Source organism: Coptis chinensis, chromosome 2, assembly GCF_015680905.1.
Source record: "Coptis chinensis isolate HL-2020 chromosome 2, ASM1568090v1, whole genome shotgun sequence".
NCBI lineage: Eukaryota > Viridiplantae > Streptophyta > Magnoliopsida > Ranunculales > Ranunculaceae > Coptis > Coptis chinensis.
The window spans coordinates 109,370,161-109,391,694 of NC_141457.1; the positions used below are offsets into that span (position 1 = coordinate 109,370,161).

Genomic DNA, 21,534 nt, shown 5'->3' on the forward strand with positions numbered 1-21,534 from the left:
AAAGCCGTTTACTCCACCCTGTTGACTCGCCCCAATAGTCAAATAGGACTGACGAACTGTAAACCAAAATTGGCATAAACCAAAACTGGCAAGTGCCCAAGTCTTCTGCTATATAATTAATGAAGTGGTATTATTCATTCAATTTGTCCAGTAACGGTGGAAATGTTTTAAGCCTTAGTTTTCGTTAATTATTTTGGGTGCGGGGATGGCAGTGAGTTTTCACCAATAGTGAGCTTCTTCATTTACACAGACACTTTTCTCATTTCATTTGGTTGAGTCACTTGACTGTAATCAGTATTCACATTGAAGATCTGGAGCCTTGGTATTATTCGAGTAGGATTTGGTTCATCTGGAGTGGATTTAAACTGACTTGGAATATATGCAACAAGTAAATGAGATCACATATTAATTTGTTTTGATTTAGAAGATGATGGTGCAGTTGTATATTAATCTGTTTTGATGTAGATGGGTGTTTTTTCTCTTATTTGTTAAGAAAGATGGGTGGAGAAGATACTGTTTACCCATTTTAAAAAACCGACCCATTATCCGCCCCAAGACCTGCCCCAACAGATTGGGTGACGGTATGAACCTTGACACTTTGACCCGCCCAGTTGGAGACTGCCGGACCTTCAACCCCTGCCCCGCCCCATTATTGTTTGACTCACGGTTGACCTGACCCGCCCCATTTTATACCCTAGCATGTGACAATCCCAATATGAAAGTGGAATTTGTGTTTGGAAAGGGATATGAAAGTGACCAAAAAACAAAATGAATTTTTCAATTTTTTGAGTCCAAACGACCCGGCTATGTTGGATTGGTCGTTGGGTTTGAACTTTCATAGCAAATTTATAATATGACAAACTAGTTATATATATATTTGTTTTTGGGTTTTAGACATACCCCCATTTATAATTGGGAATTAGACATACCCCCTCTAATCTTCTTTAGACATATCCCCCCATTTTAACACTTTCATGCCGGTCAACAAGGTTTGACTGTTAGTATAGGTTTTTTATTTTCTTCCGATAAAAAAACTCCCATGAAAAATACCGAATATACTCTCTAACCCTCTCACAACAATTGCCACATGGGTTTATCTGAACCATGGATCGCTTATAATTCAACGGCCATGAAATACATGCAAAAGACGCTAGATGAGCAAGTTTCAATTTAGTTATTTTATCTATCTTTCATAACCGATTATTTTCTTTATCTAAATCCTATAGCTTTCTTCAAAACAATCGTTAGCAAGGTTTTGTTTGTGAAGAACAAAAGATTAAAGTTTGTGAGGACTAGTCGAAAGCAATAAGAAAGGTAAGAATGTTTACGGTTTTGTTTGTAAACCTAGTTGAACTGAAAATTAATTATCAAAGTCATTTTTGTAAAACTTGTGAAGATTTTAGTTGTTCTTGCTTGTAACATGTAAAGAACGAAGTTCTCATCTTTCTGACCTCTTGAATAGTCATGGATATTAAAAAGTTTTAAAGTTGTTCGTTGTTATATTTATAGTGATTTTATATTGATTATTTAATTTCTCAAATAATTTGTTCTTAGGTAGCCATGGATGTTAAAAACTTGAAGGTTCACTATGGAGATGAGGGTTCATTTACAGATATACTTGGTGTTGATGGTGATCGTTATAGTTTGATAGATTTGAAAGACGACATTTCAAACAAAATTGGAATGCCTGCTCTTGATATGCATGCTGCTTGGTTGCATAGTGGTGAGAAAAAAGATATGTATACTGACAGTGACTATTTGGAAATGTGGGCTAATATTGAAACCGATGAGAAGGGCTTTGCTCATTTGTTTGTTATTCTCAATGGTGTGGAAATTGTTGAACCAGTTCCAACACCTTCAGAAATAGTTGTACCTACAACTGACTCTGGTAATGTGGATGCTAGTAAAAACCCGACCAAAAGGGGAGGTGCTTGGAGACTCCCCGAAGAAGATTTGGATGAGCTACCGCAATTAGTTCTAACTGTACAAGAAGTGGATGAGGTGATTCCAATTAATGATGGTAACACTATCGACATCGACAACATTAGCCCAGAGGAAGAATATCATAGTGCTGGCTCTGACAGTGAGGATGAAGAATTTCTTCTACCATCAACAAATGAGTTTGCAAACTTTGCAAGCAAGACAGACAATCTTTATGATAAGGAGGATAATGAATCTAGACAAACCAGCGACACTAATATACAGGTAGAACTAGTTCTTGAAGTGGGCATGGAGTGGCCGACTATTCAAGAGTGTAGGAGGTACTTAACAAAGTATTGTATTATCAATAAGTTCGAAGTTAGGAAACCGAAAAATGAGGGGTATAGAATTAGAGCCTACTGTAAAGCAGAAGAGTGCCCATGGATGGCATATTTTAGAAAGAAGTCAAACGAGTTTACTATGAAGTTAAGAAAAATTGTTCCTTAACATACATGTTATCTTTGATCCACTTGAGCACAACTGTATGGCTGATGCCAACTTTATTGTGGAAGAACTTGAAGACCAAATCACGCTACATCATAAGACTTTCAAGCCTTCAGACATCAAGAAACAAATGTTCTACAATTTTCACATAAAGGTGAGTTATTGGTCAGCATGGCATGCTAGAGCAAAAGTATTAGAGAAATTGTTTGGGGATTATGATGGAAGCTACAAGATGATCCCTGAGTTAAGAAAACAAATTCTCTTAAGCAATCCTGGTTCAATTTCTACATACTCAAGGGATATGGAAAATGGCAACCAGTTCACTGGACTTTGTATTGCATTCGAGGGTTCTCTCAATCGGTTTTGTTACCGGGTGCGAGGCCAATTGTTGGGTTAGGCGGTTGTTTTTGAAGGGAAAATATGGTGGTCACTACTTAGTGTTGTTTCATTGACGCCAACAATGGTCTTTTCCCTTTGGCGGTGTATATATGCAAGAGTGAGAGTACGAAACTTGGGGTAAATTTTTGGAGATCATCGCTCCAAAACTAAGTCAGCATCCTCTACCACTAACTATCATTTCTGATAAACAAAAGGGTCTTGTAGAGGTCGTGAGTTACGTCTTTGGCGATACCAAGTCTCATAGAATATGTTTTAGCCATATGTATAAAAATTTCAAGAAATTGTATAAAGGGAGCCACCTTGAGAAAATGGCATGGTTTATGCCAAGTCTTACAAGGAAGTGGACTTTAAAAGTGGATGGACAAGATAGGATCTGCGAAGAAAGAAGCAAGAGAATGGCTCGATAAGGAAAAGGTGGAATCATGGGCACGGTCTTGTTTTGATCACACATCAAAGTGTGAGCATATAACTAATAATTTTTCAGAGTCCTTTAACAATTGGATCCAGGAAGTTAGAGATAAGCCAGTTATGCAATCTCGTTGACAAGTTGCATTTAGCTTTTTTATGAGGACTATATATGACAGAAAACAAAAAGCTAAGAAGTGGGACGATGAAGGCACAATAAGTTTAAAGTGGTCTTGTTCCGAGTGAAGCAAACTATTAAGACTCGCATCAAATTCATAAGGAACTACGTTGTTGAGGGAGCTGAAAACCATTGTTTCTCTGTCAAAACTGCATATGACACCAGGTTAGTACAATTTTACTAAGAGTTTGTTTGTTATTCTCTAATTTTACGACAATTCATAAATTAACATTATTTACTATTATATTTCACTACCTAGATGTACTATTGTTTTTTCACTAGGTGGATAGTAGATTTGCGCAGCAAGGAATGTTCATGTGTAGTATGGAAACAATCTGGAGTTCCATGTATACATGCCGTTGCAGTTATATACCCCAGGAGGTGTTCATGGGTTGACTTTTGTAGTCCTTTTTTCACTGTGCAAGCATATAAACAAACTTATGCTGGTTACATCAAGCCCATGAATGATATGGCTGATTGGTCCACTGAAATTCATGTTATTGAGGTGACTACATGAAACATTGTTTTCTTGGTTTCATATAGATTGTTGCAAATACTAATGTGGTTTCTTGACAGGGTGTACCTCAGATTATTAATCCTCCACCACATGTCAGAGGTATTGGCAGACCAAAAAAACAAAGAAGGAGGGAGGAGGATGAAGATGCTCCTAGTTCTAAGAAAAAAATGACTTATAAGTCTTATCATCTGCCTGGTCACAACTCAATGACATGTAAAGGACTTCCAGCCAATATAGCTAAAAATGCCAACAAAGGTATGCACAAAACTTAGTGTATTAAAACTAAGATCCTCACAAAAACTATTACGTTAATTTAATTAATTTTCAACATTATATTTTTACTTTGTAGAAAAAGAAGCAACAACAAAGAAGGCATCAACTGATAAGTCAAAGAAAGACAAATCAAACACATCAAAAGAGAACTGTGGAACTAATGGAGGAGGTGGTGTTGTGGATACTACTGCTGCTGCATCATCATCTCAGTCCAATACACCAACTTCCATGTTTGTTGTGCCAACGACTAAAGCTCCAAACATAATGCCTCATCTTACATCATCCAGATCACCAGCTTTTCAACCATCTTTTTCAACAATTCATGTGCAGTCAAGACAAAAAATGACTAGTGTGAGGCCACCAAATACACCTTCTAATGGACAGTCATATAGAAATCAGTCTATCTGATCATTCTGATGTGTTTAGGACTTTTATTATACTGTGATTAATTTGAAGAAATGCATGACTTACGATTTTGTTTGGATACTTTTTGGGAGTTTTATGATGGTATTTATTGAATGGTCACATGTTATTATGAATCTTTTAAGGGGCCCCATGTTTTAATGTGGTATTTGACTATTTCATAAGTAATTTGCTTTTGGATACATGATGGAATCAAAAGTACTTGCTTTCCGTTAAAATAAAGTCATTATGTATGTACTACTAGTCTACTACTAAACAAGCATAAACCTACTCAACGGGTATACGGTATACCCAAGTTTTAATTCGTAAAGCCATAGCGATCCATGATTAAGATAAATCCACGTGGCACTGGCAGTTGTTGTAATAGTGTTTTTTGTTTTTTTTTTTCCGGAAGAAAATAGACTAACAGTCAAATCTTGTTGACCGGAATGAAGGTGTTAAAATGGGGGGACATGTCTAAAGAAGATTAGAGTGGGAGGGGTATGTCTAATTCCCAATTATAAATGGGGGGGTATGTCTAAAAAACCCTATTTTTTTGGGTTGCCCAATACAATTTGATGAGTCCCCAATCATAGTTCGGGATTTCAGAATTCTCGGAATTCCGGTAAATCCAAAAACTGAAATCTAGTAAATTTCGACCCTATTACATTTGGAACTTCGAATTATTTCGGAATTTCAATTATTTCAACACTATATTCGGAATTCCGATTTTTTGAAAAACCGAAATTCCAAGCGGAATTCCGGAATTTCGTTCGGAATCACGAACTATGTCCCCAATTAAATCACCAAACCCACCTTAGCATAAGAGTTACCATACTGCCTCGGAAAGTAACAGCTGTCACCGAATAAAAGTAATTTTCCCGGGACCGCGTGAAAATTACCACACGATGAAATTACTTGCATAGCAGTAGCTTAAACAGAACACAAATTCCAGCCCATTAGTCTAATAAAAGAAAGTCCAAATCCCAGGTCCAAATGCATCACCATAATCCACAAGTCCCAAACCGCCAAAGCCCGATTCACATCTCTCTAAGCCAAATACGAAACCGCCAAAGCCCTAGTTTCCCAACGTGCGTTTTTTTATTCTTCCTAATATTCCAGAATCCAGACCCCCATCGAAACAAATCCCGCTCTCATTAACAAATAAAAAGAAAAACGAAGGCGCAGCTGAAGTGGATAGAGAGATCAGAAGAAGAATAAAACATTATGGGAGTACCAGCGTTTTATAGATGGTTAGCAGAGAAGTACCCAATGGTAGTTGTTGACGTCATCGAAGAAGAATCAGTTGAAATTGACGGGACATCAATTCCAGTGGACACGAGTAAACCTAATCCTAATAAATTGGAATATGATAATCTTTATCTCGATATGAATGGTATTATTCATCCTTGTTTTCACCCTGAAGACCGCGTAAGTATTTTTTTTTTGTTTTACTATTTTTGTTTTCAATTGTTGTAATGTGGTTGAAATTGATTCGAGATTTTAGATTTAGTTTATTCGTTTTTTTTTTAAAAGCTGGTTTTGTTTTGATTTTTGTCAGCCTTCGCCAACTTCGTTTGACGAGGTGTTCCAGTGTATGTTTGATTACATTGACAGACTTTTTGTCATGGTGAGGCCCCGGAAACTCCTATACATGGCTATTGGTAAGTGTAATCTTTTTACTCATTTACTTTTCAGCAATTTTTCAAATCATCAAATCATATATATATATATATTGATTATTTGTTTAATTGTTTGTAGATGGTGTTGCTCCAAGGGCTAAAATGAATCAGCAACGCTCGAGGCGTTTTAGAGCGGCTAAAGATGCAGCAGATGCGGTGGGTGCATTGTTGTCTTTATCTTGTTCTTGTACCTTGTGTACCTTGGTGCGGTGTCTATCTTGATTACTGCTATTTTTCTGCATTAGACAGCTGAAGAGGAACGGTTGCGGCAGGAGTTTGAGGAGGAAGGCAGAAAGCTTCCTCGAAAAAAGGACTCACAAGTTTGTGATTCTAATGTTATCACTCCTGGAACTGAGTTCATGGCCGTTTTGTCAACTGCTCTACAGTACTACGTTCATCTCAGACTTAACTATGACCCTGGTTGGAGATCCATTAAGGTCTTTCTACTTTGCATTTATTTTTGTTTTCCTCCCAAGATTTCAGGTTCCTTGTTAGAGTTTGGTGCATTTATTTAATAAAGGTTACTCTAATATTTTATTTTCATTTGCTTCTCCTTGAAGGTTATCCTTTCTGACGCAAATGTTCCTGGTGAGGGGGAACACAAAGTTATGTCATATATCCGTCTTCAAAGGAATCTACCTGGTTATGATCCAAATACACGGCATTGCCTGTATGGTTTGGTATGTGCTTACTTTCGTTTTATATTTATAAAATGTAAAGCGCGTCCTTTAATTACTTTTTAGTTGTCTTGGCAAAGTTACCTGAGCTTTATCTGTTATGAATCTTTTATTATTTCATATTAGCTTATTCCTTTTCTTTATTTAGGTACTTACTATTTGCTATTCGTTGTTCTGTACTGCAGGATGCAGATTTGATTATGTTAGCTCTGGCTACTCACGAAGTGCATTTCTCAATTCTGAGAGAGGTCAGATGCCTTTATTCTCTAGAAAGAGTTTTCAAAATTCTATAAACCAAATTTTGATTGAGGCTTGTGTGAGCATAAGAAGCTCCATCTATAAATTAGAAACAAAATTAACAAATGAAAAAGCCAAACGTGGGTCTGGGATGACCTACTAAGGGTAGTAAAGTTTATTAATCGGAGACCGATAAAAAAAGGTGGTAAAGTTTATTACTCGAAAATCGGTAATTACAAAGAGAAGTGGGTCGGGGATGACGTACTAAAGAAGCCTAAATTAAAGTAAATAACCAACACAAAATGATCATAAGACATACATACAATCTTTTTCCACCTCCAAAACCTTATGAAAGACACTAAGGAAGTTTATGAGTCAAGATACAGTGCTCAAAGTGTATGCCAATCAATATTCATCCTACCTTGATCCATAGTATGATAGTAATAATATGTTTTTAACAAGGATAGTTGTTTGTTTAATACTTGTCTTTCACGTGAAATTTCCAGTTGGAGGGTTACGTTGAACCTGATAAAATGTAAACACTCCTTTGTTATGACATTGTTATGATTTTTTCCCTTCCTAACCTGCTAAAATTTTGATTTTCACTTTCCAGGTTGTTTTCACTGCACAACAAGACAAATGCTTTCTATGCGGTCAGATGGGCCATTTAGCAGCAAATTGTGAAGGAAAGGCAAAGAGAAAGTCTGGTGAATTCGATGAGAAAGGCGAAGGTGATGTTGTGGCTAAGAAGCCTTATCAGGTTAATTTCACTTCCTGCCTGGCTCAGAAGTCTTCCTAGGATGGTAATTCTTGCCTACATATTGCATGTGGCAACTCTTTCCTGGCCATCCTCCCTAAAACATTGATTTATGCAGTTTCTTAATATCTGGACTCTTCGAGAATACTTGGAGTATGAATTTAGAATTCCAAACCCTCCTTTTGAGATTGATTTTGAGCGCATTGTGGACGACTTCATCTTCATGTGTTTCTTTGTTGGGAATGATTTTCTGCCACACATGCCCACACTGGAAATTCGTGAGGTAGGTTTGTTCGCCCTTATGACCAGTTGGTTTAATCACTAGTGAACATGTTTAATTATGGTTTGTTCTTGCTATCAGGGTGCTATTAACTTGCTAATGGCTGTATATAAGAAGGAGTTCACATCAATGTGTGGTTATTTAACGGATGCGAGCAAGGTACTTAATGTTGATCACAAGTTCAGATTGGCGTTTTGGCTGCCAAAAAAAATAGTTACTTTAGTAAAACAGATAGCATTCACACTTGCAGGGTTCAAGTTCCTGTTTGGATCAGTTTTCCCATTATGATGTTGTTTTTCTTTGTTTTTCTTAGCCAAATTTGAGTACAGTTGAGCACTTTATTCAGGCGGTGGGATCTTACGAAGATAGAATCTTTCAGAAGAGAGCTCGATTACATCAGGTTAGTTCTGCAGTTGGAAATAAAACTAGTGCACCCTTGAGAATATTCTTTTAAGAGTTTGACACTTTATAAAAGGCTAAGTTACATTGACATGGATACAAAGTGTCTGACATGGTGAAATATAAAAAATTGAGGTATATCACATACAATGTGTCCTATACATGTCCGACACGGACACACTTATCTGACGCAGATTATTTTTGAAATATGGTGTGTCCATGTTACATAGATAAAAGGCGTTATCTGTAAACGGATGCTTATTTGTTATCATTCAATATATGTGTATGTATATTATGTTGTAGAGTAGAGAGTTATAAATTGGTACTGGTCATCATGATGTTTAAATTCAGCAGACCATGCCTTGCTAAATTATTTTTTTTGGTGCCCCATGACCGATTAAAGATTAAATCTATTTAGAAATTTGCTATGGTAGGACATCATATTTGATTGAATTCCAAAGAGTCTTATGGTATAGATGCTGTGGATGTCTTCTCAAGTTAGGCTAGGTTCATACTTGGTTTTGATGGAATGCTTTTGTACTGAGTGCTGACAATAGCAACTACTCACTGTAACTACCATTTATTATATTGTTTTTGGGTTGGTACGTGTTACATGGTAATAAAGAACAAAATGGTGAATAAGTATTTGTTCAGAGAGGTGATAGATGTTTTTTACTGAGGAAACATTTTAAAAGGCATTGTCATAGCGTACAGTGCTTACTATGAGCTTGCCTTTGTCTTAATGCTAGATTTTATCACATTAATAGGCCTATCATCTGCTGAGCTTGTGTCCATTTCTTATAGGAAGCTATAATTTCTTCTTTTGTGGTACAGATTCATTCTTTGTAGTGTTGAAATAACTGTCTAGTTCTTCCGTTGATTGTGTGTGTGATATTTTCCAAAGCATGTGTTCTTTATCAAAGTAAGCATGCAGTTTACCAGAAATTCCAAGAGTATGCATATGTTATGGTAGTGGGTAGAATGATATCCGATATGCATCTATCTTCTTAAGTTAAACAAAAACAAGAGATTTTGTCTGCATGGAGAACCTAATGCAGTGGAAAACTATTTGCAATGCAAACCAATAGTCCAAAAGTTGACCTAAATTTTAAATGCTTTGATTTTTCTTCAGCGGCAGGCAGAACGGATCAAACGTGAAAAGGCACAAACAAGAAGAGGAGACGACGCAGAACCTCAACTCAAACCCGAGTCTCTAGTCCCAGTCACTCGCTATCAAGGCTCTCGTCTTGCTTCCGCTCCTGGACCTTCTCCGTATCAACAAGCAGGCTCTGGTTATAGATCGGAAAAAGAAATCTCTGGTAGAAGAGAAAGTGACCTCAGACAAGCAAGTGCAGGTCTCTCAGTTCTTGACATCAAAAGCAAGACCTCTGCTCCGCCCAACAGAAAAGAAACTCATATGCGGGCCAAGAAAGTTGCACGCTATTCTTCAGGGGCAACAGTTGGTGCTGCCATCGTTGAGGCTGAAAATAGCCTTGAATCAGAAGTACGATACAGTATCTTTTTATGTTTTGGTTTGGAATAGTACATTGATAAAAATCATAAACTAAACTTCAGGGTTGGTAATGTTAATTTAGCATTATGTTTATTAATCAGTACTTCTTGTGAAGTTTAACTTCCATGAATACATACATATATTCGTCTTAGAACAAATGTCACAAAATATCGCAATATCTTACAACGCAGATTGAAATATCAATGACATATCCTGAATATTGGGGGTCGAAACTTTGATGATACAGTGCTTTGTTCTATGCTATGCATGTTAAAAAAATACTAATAAAAAAAAAAAAATAACTGCATTGGAATTATGTATGTTTAAAGCCCGTGTTACATGAAGATTGATTTTATGATAATTTTTGGTTGCTAGGTAGAAGAAAACAAAGAAGAGTTAAAGTACAAGCTGAAGGAGCTACTACGTGAAAAGTCTGACGTATTTAACTCAGGCAATGTGGAGGAAGATAAGGTTGATCTCTCTTTTCTGCTTCTCTTGCATTTCAATCGGATAGTTGCCTCTTATTTTATCAGATTCCCAAATTGTAAATATTTTGCTGACTCTCTCTCTCTCTCTCTCTGTATAACTTAACACACACACACACACACACACACACACACACACACACACACACAAGGGTTGCCTAGAAGATGGATCACAGTGTGTATATGATCTCCCCGCCATGGAGATCATTGTTCCAAGAAGTCTGTTTACTTTGACAGTAGTTCTCAAATACTGAAGTTTCCAAACTTGTCCAATGCACATCCTCCTTTGGCAAGGTTAGGTATGGTCTAAGGCAAAGGTGCTAAAGCCGTATCCTAACTGCTGCCACGCCACGCCCTTTGACATCATAGTTTGTGAGGAGATCTCTAAATTGGTGAGATCATGTCCACCGAAAACCTGCACTTAGTTCATTTAGTAAGTTCACCAACGGGCCATTTTTACAGACCTTTGTAGAAAACCATTTCTACATAGATCCCATCCCATGCGTGCGCACACACACACAGACAAGTACAGCGAACACAGACAAGTAAACTTTTACGTTTTATAGTAATAGAATGATACTTTACTGCTGCTTATGCTATAAGTTTTAGGTATATACCTATTTCTTTTTTGGTTATACATATGACCTCTTAACTAACGTTGATGCTTATCAGGTCAAGCTGGGAGAGGCAGGATGGAAAGAAAGGTATTACGAAGAAAAGTTTTCTGCAAAGACACCTGATGAACTCGAAAAAATACGTAAAGACGTTGTAAGTTAGATTAAACTGAAGTAGATGTAGTAATTATGTGTCATTTTAATGTAACTCTTGCTACCACATATTGTATTTGATAAGCTGGAAAGTTCCCTCCTTGATTTATTTAATGTGACTGCATTGTAAGTTTCAGAACCATTTTATTACACGTGAAACCTCAATTATAAAAAGTAGAACAAGTTACAAATGTCATGTGTGGCCCCCAACTTTTTTAGGCTTCAATACATCATGTTATGATTCTGCAAGTTTTAGGAAAGACACTTTAATTTGGTATGAACCTACAATTATGTTTACTCCAAAAAAATAAAGAGGCAATAAATAAGCACAAATGATTTTCTTAAAATTAAGCAGACATGTTCATACTGGTTTATTTTGTGACTCGTTCGTATATTAAGATGATTTAAAGTAATTTTACTATGAATCGAAGAATCATGTTAATTGGAAATCTATTCCTATTGTTCCTGTTAATGATCGTACTGCTAATGTTGGTTCGTTTTTTCTATCTCTTCAAAACTTTTACTTGTTGATTAATTGGAATATATCATGCAATATTGGATTATTATATTAAATTACTTCTTTGTTGATATATAATCTATGCAAAGTTTTGATATTTACGATGAGTATTAAGCATTGCACTTGTTTTGCAGATGTTTTACTTCATGTAAAAATTGAAATTTTATTGAAGTTTTTCATGCAAATAAATAAATAATGATGATTGGGAAAAATGGGATGTGAAATTTAGAATTATTTGTCTAATTATATAATGGGGAGGGATCCATATACAACACTTTTTGTATAACAATTTATACAACACCCTTTTCTAAGTTGAACTAAGGGTTAATACTTTGCGGGTATGATCTTATCACTATAAAGAATCCACAAAATTTGAGTTCATTTCGAAATCTCTACCCCTTTCAAAAGTTGATTTGAAAATGTTGATTTTTTTTTAACGGTCAAGATTTAAAATTTTGCAACCTTCTTTTGGCATCTTTAGAAATTTCCAAATTAGCCCATTTTTTGCAGGGTTGTCATCCATGATGGAAAAATGACATCCACAAAAAATCAAGTCGTAAGTAAATTTGTAGAGTGAGATATAGGCTATTATATAAACTGTTGTATAAAAAGTGTTGTATATGGATCCCTTCCCATTATATAAAATGTCAACTGTAAATTACAATTATGTTGCCATTATCTTTTCTTAATAATTGTAATTTATAATAGTAAATTATAAATAACACAAAATAATTTTCTTAAAATTAAGAAGACATGTTCATATTGGTTTTATTTTAGTGACTCGTTCATAGATTTTTAATATAAATTTATTTTTGTTGAAGTGGGTCATCTTTAGGTCTGCTTGTTACTGTTGTTAGATGTACACTTGTACTGTACTTGTTCAGTGATAATGTTTTTCCTCTTCCAATTTGGATTGTACAATGTTATCAGAAACTTTTTCGACTCTTATGGCAGGTTTTGAGATACACAGAGGGCCTATGCTGGGTTATGCACTACTATTATGAAGGGGTTTGCTCTTGGCGGTGGTATGTATCATTCTGAAAAACAATTTGATGTACTTTTGTCCATGTCCCATGATGCTTATTCTCATGATCACCCCCTAGATTTACAAGTTGATTATTTATTAATGTCGAGCATTAGAATAGAATATGATTGAACTTTTGGAACCATTATAAATTTTTAAATGTAACCCTATATCTAAAAGAAACTTCAAATTATGTCTTTGGATGAAGTTTTTCACTGATGTACTTGACTGGATTATGTGATGTTCATATTGGGGTTTTGGGATTATGCTTTTCTGGAGTGCACATTATGCCTCGATAATGTAGAGACATAATTTTTTTCGCTGATGAATACTATGTTAATCATATCTGGTGAATCCTATGTAAATCAAATGCCAACATATGGATGATGCGCATAATGCAGTAAGGGAAAAACAAATGGTGTATTATCATTCTGGTCACCTCTTCTCAAAGATGGTCTGATAGGCTGGTTTTTGGTTTTTAGCGGTTCTGAGCTCTAGACATTCTTTATGTGCTTCGATTTCCTCGAAATTTAACTCCCGTTTTTTTTTTTCTTAATCTGATAAGAACCTTCATTTGTTTGTATATTACTTTTTAAGTGTTTGAATCCTTTCGTCCCTCCCTCCTGGTTTTGTTATTATTCTCATTACTGTTTCAGTTCTTTCATGCAGGTTTTATCCCTATCACTATGCTCCTTTTGCTTCTGATCTGAAGGGTCTTGATCAGTTAGAAATAGAATTTGATTTAGGTGCCCCTTTCAAACCATTTAATCAGTTGATGGGAGTATTTCCAGCTGCAAGGTTGTAATTGTTGTGTGGTTTATTTTTTTCATTTTCTCCTATTGAAGTATTGATTGGCTTCTTTCTCATTTATTTTTATTTTGTCCTTTTTGCAGTTCACATGCACTTCCCACACATTATAGAAAATTGATGAGTGACCCAAACTCACCTATTATTGACTTCTATCCAATTGGTATGCTTAGTTATTTGATTCAATTCCTTGAAATGTTTTTTGTACAAGATGTTTACTTTTCCCCCCATTTTTTTATTCAGATTTTGAAGTGGACATGAACGGGAAGCGGTTTGCTTGGCAGGTTTATTTTTCTCTTTGTTAAGATTTTGTTTATGAATATGGAGATGTGCAGGTACAGACTAATAACTTTGTTAAATATTGTTCTTTTCTTTATCTGAAGGGTATTGCGAAATTACCTTTTATTGATGAAGGCCGACTTCTTGCTGAAATCGAAAAAGTCGAACATACTTTGACGGTAAGACATTTATTTAATCGCAATGGACACACTATGCAGACACACTTACAAAGGTTTGTGGTTGTAGTTAGAATCAGATGGCACCTTGTTGGTATATTACTTGAGTTTACTACTGATAAAATAAAATCAGATGACACCTTGTCACTCCCGTCATGAAGATCACCTTGGGCTAAATATCGTCATAAACAAACAACTCTTTCTAGAGCATTTCACCAAAATCTTCATCTGACTTCATGGTAAAAAAAACCCATTTATATTAAATTGGATTCACTTTACCACACTTTAATATCTCTGATTATATTGGTCAGTGTGAAGATGTCACTTCTGCATGGTCTTGTAACTGTGAGAATCATTTCCATTTAAGATTAACTGATGTGTTTTAAAAAATGACTGGACTCGAAGGTCATAGATGCATGCAAGATTGAAAGGTCTCACTCTCAAAGATTAAATGACTAATTTGTTCTTCTTTTTTTTTTTTTTTTTTCCTTTCTTTTTGTTATCTTTTTTCAGTTTAGTTTGCTTTGCTTTGGCCCATTTTGCAAAAGAGTCATACACGTGTAGGTTTGTGCATGGTTGTGGGGCTAAAAGATTGGCAGTCAGTCCTTGAAACAAATGGGCTAAACTAGTTTCTGATCTTAGCCTGCGTTATGGTTCACCGTCTCTGCATTAGAAACTTTTATATTTAAAATTGGCCATCATACCGTTCTAATGCTCTATGAGATAACGTATTTATACTTTGATGTGATTGCTGGGGCTATCATTGGAATGACGAAAGAGTAATCTGGAATTGAATCCACTGTTACAGCTTATGCCAGCCTCCGTAATAAGTAGTATAGACCGTTGCTTAAAACATTCTAGACATGTGTAAATTGTTGTCCAAAGTTCAAATATTTGCAGCTTTATTTTATTGAACCCCCGGGTATTAAGTTTTAATTATGTCTATTGTAAATGTTTGTCTGTGATTTATTTTGTAGTAAATTAATTTCTTTTGAAGTGTTAATACCTACTTCAAGCCTCTACGCCTTGTAATCTTGAGCACGAATTATTTATACAAACGACTTCAAACTTCATGGAAGAAGATCGATTACTTTAAAGAAAATAATCATTTACCTCTCTTTTGTTGTAGGAGGACGAAGCACGAAGAAATAGTATGATGTTTGACATGCTCTTTGTGTCAGTGTCTCACCCTCTCTCCCCATATATATTCTCTCTTTATGACAAGTGTAAAGACTTATCAGACAAAGAACGGATTGAAACTGAAGAGAGACTTGACCCAAAGGCTAGGTTTGTATCATGGATTTAACTATTATGATCAGTATATCCAATTTTTTTAGACTAGAAACACAATTGCACTCATCAACTTTCGCAATCAAATGAACTCTGTTCATTGTAATTGAGTTTTCCTGTGTATTGTTGATTAGTCCCAACATGGAGAGAATTATTAGTTTGTACGGGAAATTCTTCAAGCCTCATAACAGTCATATAAAATGCTGGAAAAAGGTTACACGGGGACTCTAGCAGTGATCCTTATCTTCAAAATAGTGCTTTAACCTCATATTTACTTAATTTGTGTTTACAAGTTACAACAAAGGAAGTATTGAAAGGAGAATATTTGTTTTGAGCCTTCATGCAGTGGTGGGATGAATGGATATCTATCTGTTTGTAGCGGAGATGCTTGCCCTCCTATGTTCCGCTCTCCTGTTATGCGAATGGAGGATATTTTGAACAACCAAGTCCTGTAAGCTTTTAAGTTAATGTGTGCATTCAGTCACTGGCTTTATCTGTAACTTATTACTTACTGTTTCCTTTTCTGTTTTCCAGATGTGCTATTTACAGACTTCCTGATGTACATAAACATATCACTAGACCTCCAGCAGGGGTTATATTCCCTGAGAAGGTATTCTAAAATTCTCTCATCATCTGTCGGTTGCATCTGGCGTTATTTGCAATCAGAACTTAGATGCCTTGGATTTATGCTCGCAGTGTACTATATGTAGTTACAGCGCTCGGTTCTCTTGATTCAATTAGTTGACTTTTTACGTAACCCACACACACACACACACACACACACACACTCACAGATCTCTGCAGAAAAGGAAATATATCCTTACCTCAAAAGGATGAGCAGTAATTAAGGATCAAACAACCTTAAAGATCCCACATATATGCATACATTCTATGCAGTCAAAGGCTCAACTAGGCCCATTCGCTAGGCAGAGCGTACATCAAGCGCCTCTTGACTAAGACACCCTAGGCTCGCGCCTAGTGTCGCCTTGCCTTATTGCCTACTACATAGCATACATGACAATCTTTGCTCTATAAATTACATCCAATATAAGTATGTTGGCTGTGACTTCTCTTTGATGTAGCCATGCATTTGACCCGTATTAGTATTAGTATTAGTGATGATATTTTTCCTTTTTCTTTTTCTTTTTGCCTATATTTTGGTTGAGTAATACTTTAATCTAGTTCTCATGCATAAATGTATTTAAGTGTCCGACCACCCATTAGCTTTGCAGTGCATACGTAGACAACTAAAGTATTGTACTCCCCATCTAGATAACATGTTCAATGATTTGTTTTTTCCCTCTAGCTACACATGTCTGTTCTTTATCTTATTTATTTTTTAATTTTTGTCAAAAATTTCTGTTGTTTTCACACTTTGTTTGTGGACTACAAACCTCAATGCTTCTTGATGTGCCCACCTTGTGCCCTTTTTCATGATTCGGCTAATGCTTGTCTCAACAACATGAAATCCCAAAAGTGATTCATCTAATCTTCTGATATCCATTATGTTGCGCAATGTAGCATTCCCATTCTTGTATTTCTGAAATGTACTTTTCAAAAACAAAAACTCTGGAGGTTGGGGTCTCCATGTGAATCAGGACTTGCCAAAATGACTTTAGTAGTCCTCACCTCCGGGGTAGGTTTAGGGGAAGATACCCAGATTATCTGTTTGGATAAAGGGTTATGAGGCATCACATCTCCCTAGTGCTATTTAAGACTAGATTATCTTATAGCCAAGAATTTATATATTTGTGGACCTCTCGAATTGAATTAGAGCATCATCATTCGGCACTTCCTTTGTCCTTTTATCTATTTTAATGATTTCGAACTCTTTAATTGCCAATAAATATTTTTGCAAGTCGACTTGTTTCACCCCGAAAGTGCTTCCATTCCATTTACATGACTAAGATTATTTAAGTTTCAAAGTACTTGTAAGATCGAACCAAAGTGGACTTTGATTTCTAGGATGATTATTTTCCCTCAAAATCAGGGATAGCACAAGAAATGACTGATCGGACCAAATGCCTTTCTTTTTTCTATAGTTTATCTTCGAAGTTATAGCTTTTAATGAGAGAACAAGCAATCTCTCTCCCCAAAAAGTCTTGGAAAGGATGAAAGACCAATCACCCGGTCATGTTGTCCATATGAACAAAAAAGTTGTCAAGCTTTTCGTAGAATTCATGAAAGGACCTTCTGTCTCTAGACCATAGGGTATGCTAATATTCATTCTATTTAACAAACTTTTACGTAATCAGCACAAACGAACATGATAACAAAGGCACTTCTGATTCTAATTGTTTTAAATTCGTTTTATTTAACAAACATTTATATAATCAGCACCAACAAACATTAAAGCTACTTATGATTCTATTTGGTTTGATTTATTGAATGATTTTGTTACTTAGCTCTTTATGTCCCTCAATGTACCTACATGTTATTTTAATTAAGGGTGTTTAGTTGATAACAACCACCTTGAATTTCAAATGAATTTTTAACAGATCCTTTTTGTTCTACAATTCATGGTTGCAGATTGTTACAGTAGGTGATTTGAAGCCCCCTCCTGTATTATGGCATGAAGACAGTGGGAAAAAGCCTTGGGAAAATGGAAGGTAATGATCTATTGAATTTATTTACTATGTTTCATTGTCGAGACCTCTATTTTATAGAAAATAAATTGTTATCGATTAATAGAAAATAAAATTTCGGATTTTAAATCTCTTACATATCCAAGAGACCAAGGCAGCTATCTCTTAAGTATCCGATAAATAAAAAAAAAAACTCTTTTAAGTATCTAGAACAAACAATATTTCGACTTTCCATTTCACCTGTATTTTGAATAGGGGTGCTTTTCTAAGTAATATGATCCTAAAAAATCTTGATATGACTTTTGTTCTACATAGATCTGTGGGCATGCAACTATGCATTCAAAATTGCAAACTAAGCAAAAAAAAGTAAAAAAAGAAAAGAAAATAAAAATGGAATGCATTCGGCTAGACATTGCAAACTGGAACAATCCATTACTATATTGACTATCTGAATTATCCCTCATATAAGTATTATTGCAATGTGGGAACTGCAATGTTGAGGCACATTGTAGACTTGATCAAGATGCTCCTGTCCCATTGATTAATGTGTATGTGGTTCAAAAATCATGTAGTCATGTCATCATTGGCATAGGGAAGGAATGCTCTATGATCATCATCTTGCTTGAAAGTAAACAGTTTTCTTAGTTTTCATGAAGTATTAAATTTGATAAAGATCCACTTAACGGATCAGAAGTATATTTTCCCCTAAATTTCTTTCTTCTGATTTATTCCCTCTCATCTTAGGCAGAATCCTCCTGGAACCATTTCTGGTCGACAGCTTGGAGAAGCAGCACATAGACTTGTGATCAACAGCTTACAGTCAAGGAATGATCGTATTGGTATTGACCACATGGATGTGGGCCCATCTTATCCTGCGGGTCTGTATGTTGCTTCCTCTCACCCAAATGGTAGACATCACAATCAGCAATATATTAGGCCTGTTCCTCCGAGAGCGGACTATTTTTCCCATACAAGCACTATCCTCCACCCATCAGATCCTGGGTATGATCAGCAGGGTGTATTGTCATCCCCTCATCATTCATATGGAAGATCCTCCCAACCACGGTACGGAAGGAACAACATGCCAGCAACTGACACTAGAGATCAACGCATGCATGGCTATAGCCCAGGTTCAGTTCAGAATGGTGGCCTCTATTATCCTCCTAGAGTTGTGGTGCCACCACCCATAGCACCTGGAGCACATATACCCCCAAGGGGTGGATATAATGGTAACGAAAACCGACCATATGGAGTTAGTAGTCATAATCAGTTGGCCGGCAGATGGGTACCTGTTACAAATCAGAGGGGTGTAAGCCAAGGCTACAGTCGCCCTCAGCAATTGAGCAATCAATACTCTGCATTAAACAGAGGAGCAAGTAGAAGACCACATCCTCAACCTAGGTACGGTCCCTATTAATTTATTCTTTGTAGTGGCCTATATAGTTACCTGGTAATAGAAATGTTGTACCATAGCCCCTTTTTTTCTGTTTTCATTTTCAACTATACGTTTATTCCTCACCTTCCCGCCATATTACCGACTCCCATGTTGTTTATGATCTGTTGTATTGTTTACCAAAATGCAGCTTTGCAAATGTTTTTAATAAAATGGAAAGAGCAAAGTGCATGAAATATTATATTCTTTGGTGTTCAGATATTATTGTTTTTGAGTTTCCACTCGGTTTGTAGCCCATCTACGTTCTCATAATTTGCTGGAATGTTTTGAGTTGAGCCAGATGCAATTGTTAAAAGTGGCATACTGCTTTATAATACAAATCCTCAATGAGGTTAACCAATTTTATCGAGAAACATACTTTTAAATTATGATTGATTTAAAACAGGAGCATTGAAAAATGTCTTTGGAATTTTCGAGAAGTGGTGTTAGAAACTGACATAACAACATCGTAACTTTCAGTTGGAGAAATGATTGAGTTTGATTACAGTTAATGTAACAAGATGAAAATAACAAAACATAAAAGCTAATGGTTCCTGAGCAATGTAGAGTGTTTCGTCATTGGCAGGGAAAGATTATTATGAGCTATTGCTATGAGTTAGATTTATGTATCTATCTTCTCAGTAGCACCCCACCCCACCCAGTATCTAAATAATATATCCAGAACCAGAATGTGTTCTATTTCAAGTTTGATGTACTATAACTGAAATAATTGAAGATTTGTTTTTAGAGATGGAAAACGATGGTACTTGTATGTTAATATAGCTAGCAATAGGTAGTGGCTTCCCGCACGGTTTGTTGTTTTTTCGTTTTTTGCTGGAAACGAAGTTATCCTGCACAGCTTGTTGATACCTAGAATTAAGTCAGGGTACAAGACACCTGCAGAAGTGCTGATAATAGAATGAGAATGCCTCCTAATAATTATCGCAAAAAAAAAGAATGCCTTCTAGTCCGAGGCATAATCATGTATCATTTTACTTCACTGTTGGACGGTGTACTTTTCATTTTACCTGTAGAGGTGCTAATTTTGTTGCTCATGCACTAGCTAGTGGGGTAGGCAAGTTTTATTTTTTTTTAGTTTGAATCCTGTTTCGGCAAGATCTCTGATTCAGTTCAGTTATGAGTGGATGATATAAACTCGGTAGGAACTCTTTCTAAATTTTGGAAGTGTTTTTTTTAAATCTATAAATAATAAAATAATAAAATAATAATTATGTATGTTATTAGATTCTTTTGGATCACACGTGTGCCATGACGAATGACAGAGAGAGAGTAAAAGATAGGGAAGAATATTCTGAGATGGTACTTCCTTAAAGGGAATCCGCGTCGAAGTTGAGGCAAGTTTCTTTGGTGTTGTGGACCCAATCTCAAATGCGGCTGGCTTTTAAATTGGGTAATTCTGTTTTTAATCAAGTGAGTTCCTTTCAGAGTTTCAGTAACCTGTAGCCAGCTGTTTAGTCTAGTACTTGTGTTTGGAATTTGGATTCATTTTGTCAACGATAGCGAACAGTGCGATGGAAGTGCTTCACCAGCTTCATTCATGGATCCAAAACCCTGTTTTGAGCCATTTCAAATTTGGACTCGCTGAAGCACTGAATTAATGCCGACTTATCTAGTTACAAGCGTAAGTGGGGATGGATTAAAAAGTACTAACTTTAGACACATTTCCACAATCCTAAAGCCGGTTCACCAACTGGTTAAAGTGAATTTACAATGAAAATAGAGACAGACGCACTGCATTCATTCCAAAAGGCAGCCCAATTCAAATTCAAACGAAGTTTTAAGTTCAGACATCTTTTTACTCTTATTCCTTACCCACCCAATTTGATCATGTTTGAATTAGACAACATTATAATCAGCTATTATATGATTTATAACATGAATCGGGCTTATCAATATCAATATATCTATATATCACCTTCTCTATATTAAGCAGAGTACATTTTATGTGTACGTTTTCTTTTCTAGGTGGTGCATTTTTGAGACATGTATATGCCACGTGGACACTCTT

General features: G+C 35.9%; 1 protein-coding gene across 1 annotated transcript; it reads left to right on the plus strand.

Annotated features, from left to right (window-relative positions):
• The first annotated feature begins 5,625 nt into the window (after positions 1-5,625).
• Positions 5,626-19,723, plus strand: LOC147520432 (5'-3' exoribonuclease 3-like). The gene is made up of 23 exons (XM_086591940.1): positions 5,626-6,029; positions 6,160-6,262; positions 6,360-6,436; positions 6,526-6,717; positions 6,841-6,960; positions 7,143-7,205; positions 7,808-7,954; positions 8,070-8,234; positions 8,313-8,390; positions 8,545-8,631; positions 9,763-10,134; positions 10,519-10,614; positions 11,301-11,396; positions 12,867-12,937; positions 13,606-13,734; positions 13,830-13,906; positions 13,987-14,027; positions 14,127-14,201; positions 15,328-15,485; positions 15,835-15,939; positions 16,023-16,098; positions 18,018-18,097; positions 18,818-19,723. The coding sequence occupies exons 1-23, from the start codon at positions 5,826-5,828 to the stop codon at positions 19,488-19,490; spliced, it is 3,285 nt and encodes a 1,094-aa protein (XP_086448066.1). The 5' UTR covers positions 5,626-5,825; the 3' UTR covers positions 19,491-19,723.
• Positions 19,724-21,534: the final 1,811 nt, after the last annotated feature.